The sequence below is a fragment of the Centruroides sculpturatus genome, unplaced genomic scaffold, assembly GCF_000671375.1.
Source record: "Centruroides sculpturatus isolate CEXI.00-Female unplaced genomic scaffold, Cexi_2.0 scaffold954, whole genome shotgun sequence".
NCBI classification, from domain to species: domain Eukaryota; kingdom Metazoa; phylum Arthropoda; class Arachnida; order Scorpiones; family Buthidae; genus Centruroides; species Centruroides sculpturatus.
The window spans coordinates 217,217-234,183 of record NW_019385191.1 but is presented as its reverse complement, the minus strand read 5'-3'; the positions used below and the strand labels follow the sequence as shown (position 1 = coordinate 234,183).

The window sequence follows — 16,967 nt, the reverse complement described above, 5'->3', positions numbered from 1 at the left end:
ACCCTCAAAATTAAGTTTCTTGCCATTTTATAATAGTTAAAAATATAAAGTATGATAACATGGTGCCATCAAATGTTTCTGGGAAAAGTTAAGCAACTCATTGCTGAATTTTTTATTTAAAAGTACTAACTTCATACTTTTTCTTCTAATAAATAAATTGTCAGTCATTTAGGAACTCATAATGTTTTATTAATAAATATTGCCAAGTTTGTACTGAATACTCAATTTATAACTTTTATGTTGTTTTAAAAATTAAAATTAAAAAAAATTTTAAACTATTTTTACCAGAATATTAATGAAATGAATGAATAAATCAGATATTAGTAACGACAATGATAGATGTTGATTTTTGTTGATTTTTATGATGATTTTTGATTTTTAAATGTTGATTTTTGTTGATTTTTAAATGCAAAATTGTTTAAATATTCTTCCTATCAAGTACCAATTCCATAAAATGTCATAAAACTCATAAATATGCTAAAATAAAATATAAAAATTGAATTTTTGTGATAGAATGTTTTTTAAGACCAAGATATGTCATCATTAATTGACATTCCATTAAAAATAATGAATGTAAATCTAAATGAATTTTTTAAATAACAANATGCGATATAATATGAACAGCCATATATATGAGTAGAGACTGTTGTTGAGCCTTGATGTTTGTAGTTCTGATGTAGTAGTTTAGAACCTTTTCTACAATACATAGTGGCAAAGGAAGGAGCTCTGCTAGTATCAGAGGCATTAGTAGAAACAGTTATGCAACACTTTGAAATTCTGATGGCAAACTGTCTTTGAAGAGAGTAATTTACTTGCTACTGAATTTTTACTAGTTACATGACCCCAGGTAGAGGCCATGTAAAGTAGCATTGGTTGTATTGCCCCATTATATAGAGTTTTACAAGCTTTACGATTTAGTCCCCAGCTGCACCTAGCACTTTTTAACAGCATGTAGTTTATTTTATTGACCTTATCTAAGATGTAATTAATATGGCAATGGAATGTGATTTCTATTCTCTCTTGTTTTATTTTGTATGATGTTTCTGTTTACACATGCACTAGCTAGTTGATCAGTCAAAGTTTTTTGCATCCTTTTGTGAAAATTAAAATTAATTTTATTATNTTTTGTGATAGAATGTTTTTTAAGACCAAGATATGTCATCATTAATTGACATTCCATTAAAAATAATGAATGTAAATCTAAATGAATTTTTTAAATAAATAAAAAGGCTTAAAATCAGTTCAAAAATTTTTTTAAAGTTTAGAAAAAAGTAAAAATAACAATTAATTTGTAACAAATAGATGAAAAACTTAACATGGTTAAAACAGAATAACTACCACCAAATTGAATTTTGATAGTAGTAGTACTTTTTAAAATTAATTTCTGGTAGACTTACTATTAGCCAATGACTTTATAAGTTTATAAGCCATAACTTGCAAAATTAGATAGATATAGGATCCTTTAGGAAGAATATAGCTGTGCATTGAGAATGTAACTATATTTCATAAGGACATACTTTCTCTTTTTATATTATTTTATAATGTTAAAAAATAATGTTATATTAACAAAACAACAATCGATCTCACACTTTCCTTATGTCTTTCAGCAATACTTTATCAGAAAACAAATGTTTCAATATTTATAAAACACATTTATAATGAAAACTATTTTGTAGTGATAATTTTTTAATTTCTAGAATAAGAAGTCAACTTTCTGGTGAATGTCTGTGATCAGATGCTTCTTAAAACGTATTAATAGATTAGGTGCAATTAGTATTTTAAGGGAATCTATAGTAATTGAAAAAATAAATCATCATATTATGAAAATTTACAATATCTGTTTATAATTTTTTTTTCATTTATTCATTTTTTTTAATGTTTGTGATAAACTTTATGTAATAATATTTATAAAATAAAAGAGAAGTAAATTTGATAATAACGATCCACGAAAAAACCTTTTTTACGAGGGTTATTTTCACTATTAAGTTCCACGAGTACTTTCGACCTCCACCGAGGTCTGCTTCAGGTGGTGAGTGTCGACCCGACCGTTGTAACGATGTTGCCAACGATGTAAATAAATAAACGTGCGCGTCGGGTTTCACCCCTCCGACCGCCATTGCTCGAACTCCTCGAATAAATACTTCCACGCCTGTGCAAGTGTTTCCCCGTCCTTGTAGTTGATGCAGTTGCCCCCCCTGCTAGCTTTGTGAATCTCCCAGGCCTCCAGGTGACGGATGTGATCCGCGCGGAACACGTGTCTGATAACTTTGGTGTTCCGGAAGTCCGCCCTTATTTCCGGGTCGGTGACATAGGTGGATAAGGCAGTGGTGTGTCTTTTATGCTTAATATCAGCTTGGTGTTCGCGTATACGTTTCTGTGTTGATCGGATGGTGGAGCCGATGTAAACTAAGTCTCTATTGAACCTGTCGTCCCGTATGGGAACGGAGTAAACACCTGGGGCCCTGGTGAGATCGATTGCGTCCTTCGCGTTGCGCAGCAAGTCGTAAAGCGTGCCGGTTCTTAAGTACGCGATTTTGGTGCGGCTGTTGCTAGCGATCTCCCTATATAGGGGGTCTAAATGCCGGTTGAAGCGGACGACCGCGCGTTTCGCGTTCCCATCCGGTTGTCGGTTGTCGTCCGGCGATGGTAGGGGGCTGTCCCTGCGGCTAGGGGGGCGGCGAGCGTATGCGCGTGCTAAACCGCGGACCAAGGCTTTGTTATAACCATGTTCCACGGCAATTTTTTCTATGCGTCGGATCTCCGACCATGCGTCGCGCACATGTGTGTGGTGCGTGAAAGCCCGTTTGGTAAGGGCTCGGAAAGCCGCCATTTTGTAAACAAAGGGGTCAGAAGAGCACGCGGGAATGAACAGCGGGAGTTGGTCAGGTTTATGGTAGACGCTCGTTTCTATCTTGCCCCCCCTGAGACGGATGTTAACATCAAGAAAATGAGCACTCGAGTTGCTAACCTGTTCTAAGCCGAGGGTGAGGCCATATGCATTGTCGTTCATACACGACAAAAAATCGTCCAGATTGGGAGTGGTTTTCCACAGTATAAAGATGTCGTCCACGTATCTTTGGTATAGACTGATGTTTGGTAAGAATTTGGGCAACACTTTCTCCTCCAATTGTCTCACCACCAGCTCGCAAAGGTCCCCCGAAAGCGGGCTGCCCATGGGGACACCTCTTCTTTGTAAATAAGTGGCCCCGTTAAACTGGAAGACCGAGGTGTAGCACATAAGATGCGCCAGCTCCAATATCTGCTCACGGTGCCGGAGTGCATCATTCTCACGTAGTAGCAGGTCCCTAAGAGCGCAGAAGCATGGCTGCAGCCTTATCGAAGGGAAAAGGGACACGAAATCCAAGACCGTGATGTGCGGGTCCTCCCCAACCTCGACTCGCCGTAACACCTCTACAAACTCAGCAGAATTGGTGGTAGAAAACTTGTAACCCCTCAGTCGCTCGGCGGCGATGTTGTGGACGGCCTTCTCGAGCAGCCTCGTAGGGGATCTGGCTTTATCCAGGACCGGCCTAAGAGAGGGGGTGTGTTTGTGCGTTTTGGCGAACGCGAACAGCCTCGGAACGTCAGGAGCGGCAACGACCGCCTTGCTCAATCCCCATTTCATGGCTAACGACGTGCGGGTGAACCTAGAAACACGGGACTGTAGCTTATCTATGTAGCCGTCGTCGGTGGGCTCGCAGTCAGTATCGTCGATATACCGTTGCATGAGAGACCTGTAGGTGGCTTCCTTTAATAGAACGAGCGATTTATTTTTATCCGCTTTTAGGACCATGATGCGTTCGTCCGTCAACCATTTCCTGGTTTTTCGTAAGATGCGCCACCATTTGTCATCGCGGGTCCTGTTGACAGAACAAATCGTGAATGCGGCTTTCCACCTGTAGTACTCCTTTCGGGTGTCGCTCAAGCCGTTGATGAGTCTTTCGATGTCTGGCATTATATTCTCCGGGCGCATTTTCGACGGTCCCGGGGCAAACATCGGACCATGCTGCATGATGCTAAGGAGAAAATCCGGGGGAGTTATGTGGTCCCAACAAATCACCGGTGCAGCCCGCGATGGTTTTTTGTGCGGACTTTGTTTAGCTAAGATCCAGTCAAGTTTTTTACGGTACCTTGTCTGTAGGTTGCGCAATAGGATTTCCTGGAAGCACGCCGCCCTTCTGTTCTCGTCTTCAAGTTCCGTCCGGTTGCGTTTGAACATTTGGTTCTCTAATCGGATTAATCTGTCCAGGATGGAATAGACGTTCTTCCTGGCGACTCGAATGGCCCTTCTTAAACATATCTTCCTGAGTTTCGGGAGTATTGTCTCGCAGTTCTTGGGGAGGCGTATCCGGTGAATAGACATAGGCAAAACATCGTTACTCTGGCACTCCATTAGGAAACTAAGTTTAGCCCTAGCCCTTGTAAGGGCCAATACGGTCTTCTTGTAGACTTTAGCCGGCATAGCTTGCTTACTAAGATAACTACTTCCAACACTTTAACACCTCGTTTAATAATAACGATCCACGAAACAACCTTTTTTACGAGAGTTATTTTCACTATTCAGTTCCACGAGTACTTTCAACCTCCACCGAGGTCTGCTTCAGGTGGTGAGTGTCGACCCGACCGTTGTAACGATGTTGCCAACGATGTAAATAAATAATCGTGCGCGTCGGGTTTCACCCCTCCGACCGCCATTGCTCGAACTCCTCGAATAAATACTTCCACGCCTGTGCAAGTGTTTCCCCGTCCTTGTAGTTGATGCAGTTGCCCCCCCTTCTAGCTTTGTGAATCTCCCAGGCCTCCAGGTGACGGATGTGATCCGCGCGGAACACGTGTCTGATAACTTTGGTGTTCCGGAAGTCCGCCCTTATTTCAGGGTCGGTGACATAGGTGGATAAGGCAGTGGTGTGTCTTTTATGCTTAATATCAGCTTGGTGTTCGCGTATTCGTTTCTGTGTTGATCGGATGGTGGAGCCGATGTAAACTAAGTCTCTATTGAACCTGTCGTCCCGTATGGGAATGGAGTAAACACCTGGGGCCCTGGTGAGATCGATTGCGTCCTTCGCGTTGCGCAGCAAGTCGTAAAGCGTGCCGGTTCTTAAGTACGCGATTTTGGTGCGGCTGTTGCTAGCGATCTCCCTATATAGGGGGTCTAAATGCCGGTTGAAGCGGACGACCGCGCGTTTCGCGTTCCCATCCGGTTGTCGGTTGTCGTCCGGCGATGGTAGGGGGCTGTCCCTGCGGCTAGGGGGGCGGCGAGCGTATGTGCGTGCTAAACCGCGGACCAAGGCTTTGTTATAACCATGTTCCACGGCAATTTTTTCTATGCGTCGGATCTCCAACCATGCGTCGCGCACATGTGTGGGGTGCGTGAAAGCCCGTTTGGTAAGGGCTCGGAAAGCCGCCATTTTGTAAACAAAGGGGTCAGAAGAGCACGCGGGAATGAACAGCGGGAGTTGGTCAGGTTTATGGTAGACGCTCGTTTCTATCTTGCCCCCCCTGAGACGGATGTTAACATCAAGAAAATGAGCACTCGAGTTGCTAACCTGTTCTAAGCCGAGGGTGAGGCCATATGCATTGTCGTTCATACACGACAAAAAATCGTCCAGATTGGGAGTGGTTTTCCACAGTATAAAGATGTCGTCCACGTATCTTTGGTATAGACTGATGTTTGGTAAGAATTTGGGCAACACTTTCTCCTCAAGTTGTCTCACCACCAGCTCGCAAAGGTCCCCCGAAAGCGGGCTGCCCATGGGGACACCTCTTCTTTGTAAATAAGTGGCCCCGTTAAACTGGAAGACCGAGGTGTAGCACATAAGATGCGCCAGCTCCAATATCTGCTCACGGTGCCGGAGTGCATCATTCTCACGTAGTAGCAGGTCCCTAAGAGCGCAGAAGCATGGCTGCAGCCTTATCGAAGGGAAAAGGGACACGAAATCCAATACCGTGATGTGCAGGTCCTCCCCAACCTTGACTCGCCGTAACACCTCTACAAACTCGGCAGAATTGGTGGTAGAAAACTTGTAACCCCTCAGTCGCTCGGCGGCGATGTTGTGGACGGCCTTCTCGAGCAGCCTCATAGGGGATCTGGCTTTATCCAGGACCGGCCTAAGAGACGGGGTCTGTTTGTGCGTTTTGGCGAACGCGAACAGCCTCGGAACGTCAGGAGCGGCAACGACCGCCTTGCTCAATCCCCATTTCATGGCTAACGACGTGCGGGTGAACCTAGAAACACGGGACTGTAGCTTATCTATGTAGCCGTCGTCGGTGGGCTCGCAGTCAGTGTCGTCGATATACCGTTGCATGAGAGACCTGTAGGTGGCTTCCTTTAATAGAACGAGCGATTTATTTTTATCCGCTTTTAGGACCATGATGCGTTCGTCCGTCAACCATTTCCTGGTTTTTCGTAAGATGCGCCACCATTTGTCATCGCGGGTCCAGTTGACCGAACAAAACGTGAATGCGGCTTTCCACCTGTAGTACTCCTTTCGGGTGTCGCTCAAGCCGTTGATGAGCATTTCGATGTCTGGCATTATATTCTCCGGGCGCATTTTCGACAGTCCCGAGGCAAACATCGGACCATGCTGCATGATGCTAAGGAGAAAATCCGGGGGAGTTATGTGGTCCCAACAAATCACCGGTGCAGCCCGCGACGGTTTTTTGTGCGGACTTTGTTTAGCTAAGATCCAGTCAAGTTTTTTACGGTACCTTGTCTGTAGGTTGCGCAATAGGATTTCCTGGAAGCACGCCGCCCTTCTGTTCTCGTCTTCAAGTTCCGTCCGGTTGCGTTTGAACATTTGGTTCTCTAATCGGATTAATCTGTCCAGGATGGAATAGACGTTCTTCCTGGCGACTCGAATGGCCCTTCTTAAACATATCTTCCTGAGTTTCGGGAGTATTGTCTCGCAGTTCTTGGGGAGGCGTATCCGGTGAATAGACATAGGCAAAACATCGTTACTCTGGCACTCCATTAGGAAACTAAGTTTAGCCCTAGCCCTTGTAAGGGCCAATACGGTCTTCTTGTAGACTTTAGCCGGCATAGCTTGCTTACTAAGATAACTACTTCCAACACTTTAACACCTCGTTTAATAATAACGATCCACGAAAAAACCTTTTTTACGAGGGTTATTTTCACTATTAAGTTCCACGAGTACTTTCGACCTCCACCGAGGTCTGCTTCAGGTGGTGAGTGTCGACCCGACCGTTGTAACGATGTTGCCAACGATGTAAATAAATAATCGTGCGCGTCGGGTTTCACCCCTCCGACCGCCATTGCTCGAACTCCTCGAATAAATACTTCCACGCCTGTGCAAGTGTTTCCCCGTCCTTGTAGTTGATGCAGTTGCCCCCCCTGCTAGCTTTGTGAATCTCCCAGGCCTCCAGGTGACGGATGTGGTCCGCTCGGAACACGTGTCTGATAACTTTGGTGTTCCAGAAGTCCGCCCTTATTTCCGGGTCGGTGACATAGGTGGATAAGGCAGTGGTGTGTCTTTTATGCTTAATATCAGCTTGGTGTTCGCGTATACGTTTCTGTGTTGATCGGATGGTGGAGCCGATGTAAACTAAGTCTCTATTGAACCTGTCGTCCCGTATGGGAATGGAGTAAACACCTGCGGCCCTGGTGAGATCGATTGCGTCCTTCGCGTTGCGCAGCAAGTCGTAAAGCGTGCCGGTTCTTAAGTACGCGATTTTGGTGCGGCTGTTGCTAGCGATCTCTTTATATAGGGGGTCTAAATGCCGGTTGAAGCGGACGACCGCGCGTTTCGCGTTCCCATCCGGTTGTCGGTTGTCGTCCGGCGATGGTAGGGGGCTGTCCCTGCGGCTGTTCGCGTTCGCCAAAACGCACAAACAGACCCCGTCCCTTAGGCCGGTCCTGGATAAAGCCAGATCCCCTATGAGGCTGCTCGAGAAGGCCGTCCACAACATCGCCGCCGAGCGACTGAGGGGTTACAAGTTTTCTACCACCAATTCTGCCGAGTTTGTAGAGGTGTTACGGCGAGTCAAGGTTGGGGAGGACCCGCACATCACGGTATTGGATTTCGTGTCCCTTTTCCCTTCGATAAGGCTGCAGCCATGCTTCTGCGCTCTTAGGGACCTGCTACTACGTGAGAATGATGCACTCCGGCACCGTGAGCAGATATTGGAGCTGGCGCATCTTATGTGCTACACCTCAGTCTTCCAGTTTAACGGGGCCACTTATTTACAAAGAAGAGGTGTCCCCATGGGCAGCCCGCTTTTGGGGGACCTTTGCGAGCTGGTGGTGAGACAACTGGAGGAGAAAGTGTTGCCCAAATTCTTACCAAACATCAGTCTATACCAAAGATACGTGGACGACATCTTTATACTGTGGAAAACCACTCCCAATCTGGACGATTTTTTGTCGTGTATGAACGACAATGCATATGGCCTCACCCTCGGCTTAGAACAGGTTAGCAACTCGAGTGCTCATTTTCTTGATGTTAACATCCGTCTCAGGGGGGGCAAGATAGAAACGAGCGTCTACCATAAACCTGACCAACTCCCGCTGTTCATTCCCGCGTGCTCTTCTGACCCCTTTGTTTACAAAATGGCGGCTTTCCGAGCCCTTACCAAACGGGCTTTCACGCACCACACACATGTGCGCGACGCATGGTCGGAGATCCGACGCATAGAAAAAATTGCCGTGGAACATGGTTATAACAAAGCCTTGGTCCGCGGTTTAGCACGCGCATACGCTCGCCGCCCCCCTAGCCGCAGGGACAGCCCCCTACCATCGCCGGACGACAACCGACAACCGGATGGGAACGCGAAACGCGCGGTCGTCCGCTTCAACCGGCATTTAGACCCCCTATATAGGGAGATCGCTAGCAACAGCCGCACCAAAATCGCGTACTTAAGAACCGGCACGCTTTACGACTTGCTGCGCAACGCGAAGGACGCAATCGATCTCACCAGGGCCCCAGGTGTTTACTCCGTTCCCATACGGGACGACAGGTTCAATAGAGACTTAGTTTACATCGGCTCCACCATCCGATCAACACAGAAACGTATACGCGAACACCAAGCTGATATTAAGCATAAAAGACACACCACTGCCTTATCCACCTATGTCACCGACCCGGAAATAAGGGCGGACTTCCGGAACACCAAAGTTATCAGACACGTGTTCCGAGCGGACCACATCCGTCACCTGGAGGCCTGGGAGATTCACAAAGCTAGCATGGGGGGCAACTGCATCAACTACAAGGACGGGGAAACACTTGCACAGGCGTGGAAGTATTTATTCGAGGAGTTCGAGCAACGGCGGTCGGAGGGGTGAAACCCGACGCGCACGATTATTTATTTACATCGTTGGCAACATCGTTACAACGGTCGGGTCGACACTCACCACCTGAAGCAGACCTCGGTGGAGGTCGAAAGTACTCGTGGAACTGAATAGTGAAAATAACCCTCGTAAAAAAAGGTTGTTTCGTGGATCGTTATTATTAAACGAGGTGTTAACGTGTTGGAAGTAGTTATCTTAGTACATATTAATTAACTAATTAATAATTATATATTTTGGACCTAAGGTTTTTAGGGTTTCTTAAAAAAATTTTTTTGTTAAAATCTTTTTATAAAATCATGCCTAAATATTACATAAGATAGGGAAGGGGAGGGGATCAAAGAAAATATTAGTGTTTCTTATACAAGAGTGGGTGGGGTCTAGAATGGCCAAAATCACCCTTATGTAATTTATGGATGGCCCTTAGAATAAATATAGTATATGTATTTGTCTGTATTTGGTTTCTTTTTCTTTTGTGTAATCCCACTTATTCAAACAACCTCCTTCAATAATCACTTCAGATTAACAAGAGTGTATTGTATTAGATAATTTTATAATAATGCATACTTACGTCTCAGAGGAAGTTTTGATCTGGTATGATTAATAATATTAGCCATGTGTGTTGCATTTATCCGTTGGTTTCTTCTGATCACTTCATCAATTTTTAGTAGTTCTGGGTGTTGTAAATAATAGTCTGGAATTTTTCCTTTCTGAAAATTTAATTAGTATATTTTAAAATATCATTTTATATTTTCATAAACTAATACAAGTAAAATAATTTAGTAATATAAAAATTATAAGATATAAATAATGAAGTTTGTTGTAATAATTAAGTACAATACTTATTATACTTGTATTGATATATATAATAGATTTAAAATTGACAAAAAGTTATTTTTAATTATTTTAATAAACAATAAGTTTTTCAATTTCATTGTAATGATTAAAAAATGACAAATTAGACTTGTTTATCTGTCTCTAATGGAAAGAATAAGAATTTAAAACAAGTGAAAATTTGGAGGTTTTATGATTGCAATTAAGTATGAGATTAAATGTTTATGATGAAAGAACTAGAATTGTGATTAAATTACTATACATGCTGGTATATAAGTAAACTTTTTACACATGAAAAAAAAATTCTCCAAAAAATTAGGGTTGACTTCTACTGTGATGTAAAATGTGAAAACGGTAAAAATGGAACAGTGCTTTTAACAATTACTGTGTATCACCCAATATAACTAACAGACTGTCACAAATATTCCTGATTAAACCTCATGTTTGGTGAACTTATATTTAATGTAGATATTAATACAAAAATAAAAATTGAATATACATAGGCTGACCATAATTTCTTGATACCAAAATGGGATGGGGAGGTTCAGCTGATAAACACAAGCCATCTCTTATTAAAATTTCATCAAGAAATACAGATGGGCATTATTAACAATTTATTACATTATTATTGATATTCTTTCTTACACCACAAAAATCTATAAGTAAATTTATCTAAAATATTAAAAATTGAAGATAGTCTGTTGAAACAGGAATCACCATTTATTCAGTTTCAATGTTCCAGAATATGATGTAGTGTTTGTAACAGGTGATGCAAATGGGAGCATATAAGCAAAGGTATTACAGTTTTCTGCTATTATATACTGCTTATAGTAGTATTGTTGTGATACTATGCTGAGCAAATTACAGGTATACCTCGCCTTACGTCGGTAATTGGCTCCAGGAAAACGACGTAAGTCGAATTTACTTGTCTCCGAATCTACCTGTCACTAGGTTAAACCATAAATTACCATTCCCAGTTCTGTATTTTATTTATTAATGCATTTTTAATAATATATGGTTAATAAAAATCTACTTTAAGCTTACAAACAAATAAATTTTAGTTTTTAATATAGGACAGAAAAAAGTATTCTAAATTTACGAATGCATTTACTGTAAATACAGAACATACTTGTATATATTTTAATATGATTTTATGTGCTTTAAACGTTTTTCTAGGGATATTACGACTTCAATATTTGTGGCGGACAGACGTAAAGTCGAATAAAATGACTTAAATTTGATTTTTATTTTTCCATATACTTTTTTGACAAACGACGTATAATCGGGAACGACGTAAGTCGAGGTATGCCTGTATTAATATTTTATCAGAATTGTTGATTTTAGTTTAAAATCTCATTGCTATTAGACATGATATACAAGAATTCTTAGTAGTATTCTAGTGCTCTAAATAGATCCTTTTGTCCCCATCCTTTTATTATATGAGCCATATAATTTATTTACATCATACTGAAAAGTGTTTTAAATTAAAGGTATATTAATTTATTTAATGTCCTGATAAAGTTAATATGCTTTCACTACAGGCTACCACCATATACTCTGTTTTAGCTTACCAGTAACCTACCATATGTTTAGGATCAACCTATACAGCAAGTGTAAGTCTAAACCAGAATTTTGAGCTAAAATAAGTTAACTTAAACAGATTGGCATTTACAATAGTGAGGATGGAAAGTAGAAATAGGAATAAGATTTAAAATTTTAAGAATTACTGAGCCATTTTCCAATATTATTTTTTTCAAAATAAAAATTACGAATTTATTGCAAAATTCAGTATTAGAATTTGAAGGAAAACAAGTGTCTTTGCTGTTATGTTAAAAATTTCCAGATATAAAAATAATTCAAACATATAAAAAATGATTAGAATTAGAATTGAAAATTACTTAAATATTTTTGAATTTTTGAATATTCAAGTTTTAAATAAAATTATTGGAATACAAAAGTATATTACAATCATTAATATGTATAGCTTAAATGATGCACTTATAACTTGGTGAAACTTAAAAACCTGGATCAAAAACATTCACATGTAAGTTTCAGCATGTTAAAAGTGCATTAATTAAAGTTAAGTGACCACAATGGCTAGATCACCCTTAATATGTAAGATAATTAATCCATTAATTTTTTAAATAAAGTAAAATATAAAATTCAGCTTTGGTGATTATTTAAATGTGATAATTTTTGTCAAATTCTAAGAATACTTGGGACTAGATAGAATATGGTATTACTTACAGGTTAGACCCCAGTTTTTGTGTCATGATTTTCACATGCAAAAATTTTGCATTGTACTTCAATCAAATTAGTTTGGATATGCATTTTTAACATTTTTACATTTTAACTCTAAACATTGAGGTTTCCACAAGCATGTCAAACAATAATCAGCCATTTGCTACAATTATTACAGCCATTATGCTGCAATTAACTTAACCAATTAAAGCTGAAGTTATTTTTTTTACACAATAAAATTTGAAAATGCTGTTGAAAATCCACATAATGCTGTTTTACTTGCATTATGTAGATGACATTCTCAGAGCATGGGAAAATACAGATGAGACATTTTTCACATTAGAACAATAAATGTCCAGTGTTTACCCCTCTATTAACTTTACGTGGAAAAAAGAGGTTGATGCGGCAATAACATTCTTGAATTTGCACATACATAGATCACCCAAAGGGCTACTATTCTCAGTTTTTCATAAGTTTAATAAGGTGTCTCATATCATCCCTGCTGTCACTTTCCAACCTTTGTGATATGTTGATACTGCTATTGCTGCCCTCACTAGAAGAGTTATTATCATCAATGCAACCACTTGTAAACCGATGAGTAGAGCACCATCAGTTTGGCAGTATGCACAGCTGGTTTTTCACATGCTAAGTTCATGCATGTGCATAATATGGTGAGGGAATCTCTATTTCTAAACACAACACTATGTAACAAGAGGAAGATGTCAATGGTTCAACTGCCATTACTGTACCGTGGACCCCTCTCCATATATATTGCCATATATTCAGGCAACATAACTTTCTCCTGTCCCTATCCCTGCTACTGGATTTACACAGACTCATCTGCAACAATTGGGATAAACTCTCCACCTCTGAAAAATTGGGAGTCTATGCTATGCTGTTAGAGAATTCTGTAATGGGGATGAACACACTGATACATTGGGGCCATAACACAAATGCATGCTAGCTGCCTAACTGAGCACCAGGATGAAAGGAAAGTGTACCATGGAGTCGGAAAAAGGGTGCTCAAACAGAACTACAACCCATTGTAGGCTTAAACAATGCTACTCAGACACTGCAGCAACTAGAAAATCATTTTCATATGGGAATCTCTCCTTACAACAACCTTGGAGCCATGCAATACTCCCACACTTGACCTGCTCATCACGTGAGTTGCCCTATATAAATGACTAAACAGTGATATGTGTCTTCTATCACATTTTTGACATGGGTGTATATCCACACATACACTTCATGACGTTTCAATCTCTTGCATAATCAAATTTTGATCACACTCATAATGACTTTTAATTTCAATTTAAATGATTTTTTTATTTATATTAGAATATTGTGTTCTATCAATTTCATTTAATTTAAATTTCATTTGCTTGAAGATGATGAACATAAGTTTGTTGAAAGCACTAGCAAAAATAAAAAACTGTTAATGCCACACTCAGTGTATATATTTACTTTCTCTCTATTTGTTTTTGTATGTCATCACATTTTAGTTTTTTAATGTAATTTATATTTTGATTAAAAAAAATTGATTCTTACTTCAAATTTAATTTGTTCAAATATCCTCCTGGAATAAATTAAAGTTGAAGTATGAAACACCATTCTATTACTATTGCTAATTTACTATTTCTGTATCTTATGCCAATAATTATTAAAGCTGTTTTGTTATATACCACTTTCTAGAGAAAATACCGCTACAAATAAGTGTCACCTCTAAGACTTTAGATTTCCAGTACAGTTTGAGTATAATAGATGAATGAACGTTTTCAATTCTATTTTCTTGTATAAACTACAAGGAAAGTAATGCAATATCGTGTGTGGTGATATGCCTGTGAAGACCATATGCATCAATAATTATATTTTATTCTCTCATAGTTTTCCTACAGCATTAAAATACAGTTTTGGAATACTTCATTCAAATTTTTATTATTGATTCATTACTAGTTAAAGCAATTTTTATTTAAAAATGTTCAAAATTCTTGACATTCCACATTTGGAACAATAGTGAACCTGAAGCAGATTCTGGACAAAGAATCAAAAACGTTCGTTCATCTATTATACTCGAACTGTACCAGAAATCTAAAGGCTTAGAAGTGACACTTATTTGTATCAGTATTTTCTCTAGAAAGTGCTATTTTGTTATAAAAATAATTCCAAAAGTATATTTATGATATGATATGGCTATTTTAATTTATGTATTTATGTATATAACAGGATATACAGCTACTTTATGTATTTTTACCTATTCATATTGCATGATCAGTTACTGGTATTTTCTGTCTATCAATATATGTTAGTTTGGTGGAATGTGGACTCACTCATAATGTGGGTTGGCATTTTGGAGCCAAGACACCTGGGTCCTATTGAGTCCTAAATTTAATAGGACTCAAGAATATTAACAAACATTTTAGATGAAATTAAAAAAACTATAAATTAAATTTTTTAAATTTAAATTTAATATATATTACACTTACAATATCTTGAACAGATTTGCTAGCACCACCATTTAAAAGAATATTATACATGTCTTTATTATCTCGTAAAACTGCTGCATAATGTAATGGCGTTCTTCCATCCTGTAATTATATTACAGTATTTGGAAAGTTAGATTTCTTTTCAAGTTCAAATATAATAATTTTTAATATATCTTTAAATCCTTACCATATCAGTAATATTTAATGAAAGTGGAAAATTATTCACAATATATTCAGCAACATCATAATTTTCATACCAGACAGCCTTATGAAGTGGAGTTGCACCTAATTGGTCAGTTGCAATTGCAAAACTTTTATGATCTAAAAGTTTTGTAATTTCTTGTAAACGACCTCTCATAGCAGCACGATGTACATCATGAATTCTTTTCTGAAATATACAATGAAATATTTTTGATAAATTCTTTTATATATTGATCACAGTCTTATAATCAAAAGTTTTTATTAAACTTTAGTCTGCTACTAAATTTAATTGTTCAGTACTTTACCAAATAGAAAGGCACCATTGTAAGAAAGTCATTTATTGTTGGATTTGGTGATGTTTCTCCCAAAAGCAAACCTCCATGTCCTCTGAGAATAATATCTTCCAAAGCTTCTAAATTTCCTTTATTAATTAATTCTTTTATTTGAACTCTTCCAACAGTAGATTCTAAAATAAATTTATATTTGATTCAAAAATATATTTAACATAATTGAATATTTTTTCCAAAATAAGTTCTGCTTACAGTCAGGTTGCTGTATTGTTTTCCTAGTAGAGGAGATAACAATCTTTTTTTAAAAAATAAAATCATACAGAAAACAGACCCAGTCATTTGGAAATCTAGTTGAATATATATTCTGCTCACTCATCAATTTATTACATTGAATATTCAAATTGAATTTAAAACATGAAATAAAAAGAACATGGAAGCACAAGAAAAAGGATAAAACAACAATATAAGTTGGTTGTTAATGTTAAAAATATCATGAAGCAAAAATTTAAACTAAGGTAGAATTTTGTAAAACAATTTTCATGTGGTGGATAATGATCCTGCATTTTGATAGTTAATTAATACACCCATATCTTCTATTAGCCTTACAGATTTCTTGTCTTAGTCTTGTTGGAATTTTTAGCAATAAATTATCAAAACTTAGCAGAACTGATTTTGGGAACAAGATTTTTAATTTATATCTATTACAAAATGTATTTTTTATATGTTGATTTAATAACATTAAAAAATTAAAAAAATAACTTTTTAATATACAGTGGGTGATCAGTTAACGAACAGATCGGATAACAAACAAATCAGATAACGAACACTTTTGCGAAAGATTTTTACTGACAACGAACACATGATTGGATCACACAAGAACAAACACAAGAAGAAGCGACGTAAAATAATGAATACTGATTGGTCTTCCCTTGTCTTTGGGCAACAATTCAAAACTTTTTGGAGTGTGGAAGACGTTGACATTGACGCTCAAGCTGGTATATACTGATCGGATAGTATTCCTTCAAACTTTGAAACTCTCCCTTGTAATTCCAGCCTTTTATTTTTCTGACAAAACAATTCTTTTATGTATTTGCGAGACTGTCGGGTAGGTACTTGTTAAGTTTTGCATCTGTTTTTCTTTTCAAAAGGTGAGAGTATAATAGCAAAGGTAGAGAGTGGGCAGAAGATGCCTAATGTTGCTGGGCAGTATGGCATGAACAGGTCTACAGTAGGCCGCAGTTCAATCTTATTTAAGAAAAATACTGTATAATCAAGAAGACTCAAGCAGCTTAAGGAGTACCAAAAATCACATCTGAGATATAAAGAACATTGAAGAGTTTATAATAGAACCTGAAACGGATCTGATGACAGAACGCCATGAACTCTTGAATGAAGAATACCAAGAAACTAGGTGAGATATGTTTTCTTCTGAAAAAAGAGGATTAATGCCAGTATCTGCTATTAATTAAAGATCTTTTGAAGAAGTGGAAGGATGTCAGAACAACGGTCTTAGAATGGCATCCAAACCAGGTTGAGGCTTGGGGATTTCTGCAATTGCAATGCTATTAATTACTTACGAAAAATCCTGAAGAAGAGAGAAAAGCAATCGACATT

General features: G+C 38.6%; 5 protein-coding genes across 5 annotated transcripts in view; 1 reads left to right on the top strand and 4 right to left on the bottom strand.

Annotated features, from left to right (window-relative positions):
- Positions 1–2,098: 2,098 nt before the first annotated feature.
- Positions 2,099–4,462, bottom strand: LOC111635959. The gene has a single exon (XM_023381105.1). The coding sequence runs from the start codon at positions 4,460–4,462 to the stop codon at positions 2,099–2,101; it is 2,364 nt and encodes a 787-aa protein (XP_023236873.1).
- Positions 4,463–4,676: 214 nt separating this feature from the next.
- LOC111635958 lies at positions 4,677–7,040 on the bottom strand. Its single transcript, XM_023381104.1, has one exon. The coding sequence runs from the start codon at positions 7,038–7,040 to the stop codon at positions 4,677–4,679; it is 2,364 nt and encodes a 787-aa protein (XP_023236872.1).
- Positions 7,041–7,894: 854 nt separating this feature from the next.
- Positions 7,895–9,298, top strand: LOC111635957. Its single transcript, XM_023381103.1, has one exon. The coding sequence runs from the start codon at positions 7,895–7,897 to the stop codon at positions 9,296–9,298; it is 1,404 nt and encodes a 467-aa protein (XP_023236871.1).
- Positions 9,299–9,694: 396 nt separating this feature from the next.
- Positions 9,695–15,601, bottom strand: LOC111635952 (ankyrin repeat domain-containing protein 49-like). The gene is made up of 4 exons (XM_023381098.1): positions 15,369–15,601; positions 15,050–15,250; positions 14,863–14,964; positions 9,695–10,011 (listed from the first exon to the last, which is right to left on the bottom strand). Exons 1-4 carry the CDS (start codon positions 15,384–15,386, stop codon positions 9,853–9,855), a joined length of 480 nt encoding a protein of 159 aa, XP_023236866.1. The 5' UTR covers positions 15,387–15,601; the 3' UTR covers positions 9,695–9,852.
- Positions 15,503–16,967, bottom strand: part of LOC111635956 (inversin-like) — a 20,387-nt gene continuing 18,922 nt past the window's right edge. Inside the window, exon 8 of the mRNA XM_023381102.1 lies at positions 15,503–15,529. Coding sequence (XP_023236870.1) covers positions 15,503–15,529 — 27 coding nt within the window. The remainder of the gene's footprint in view (positions 15,530–16,967) is intronic.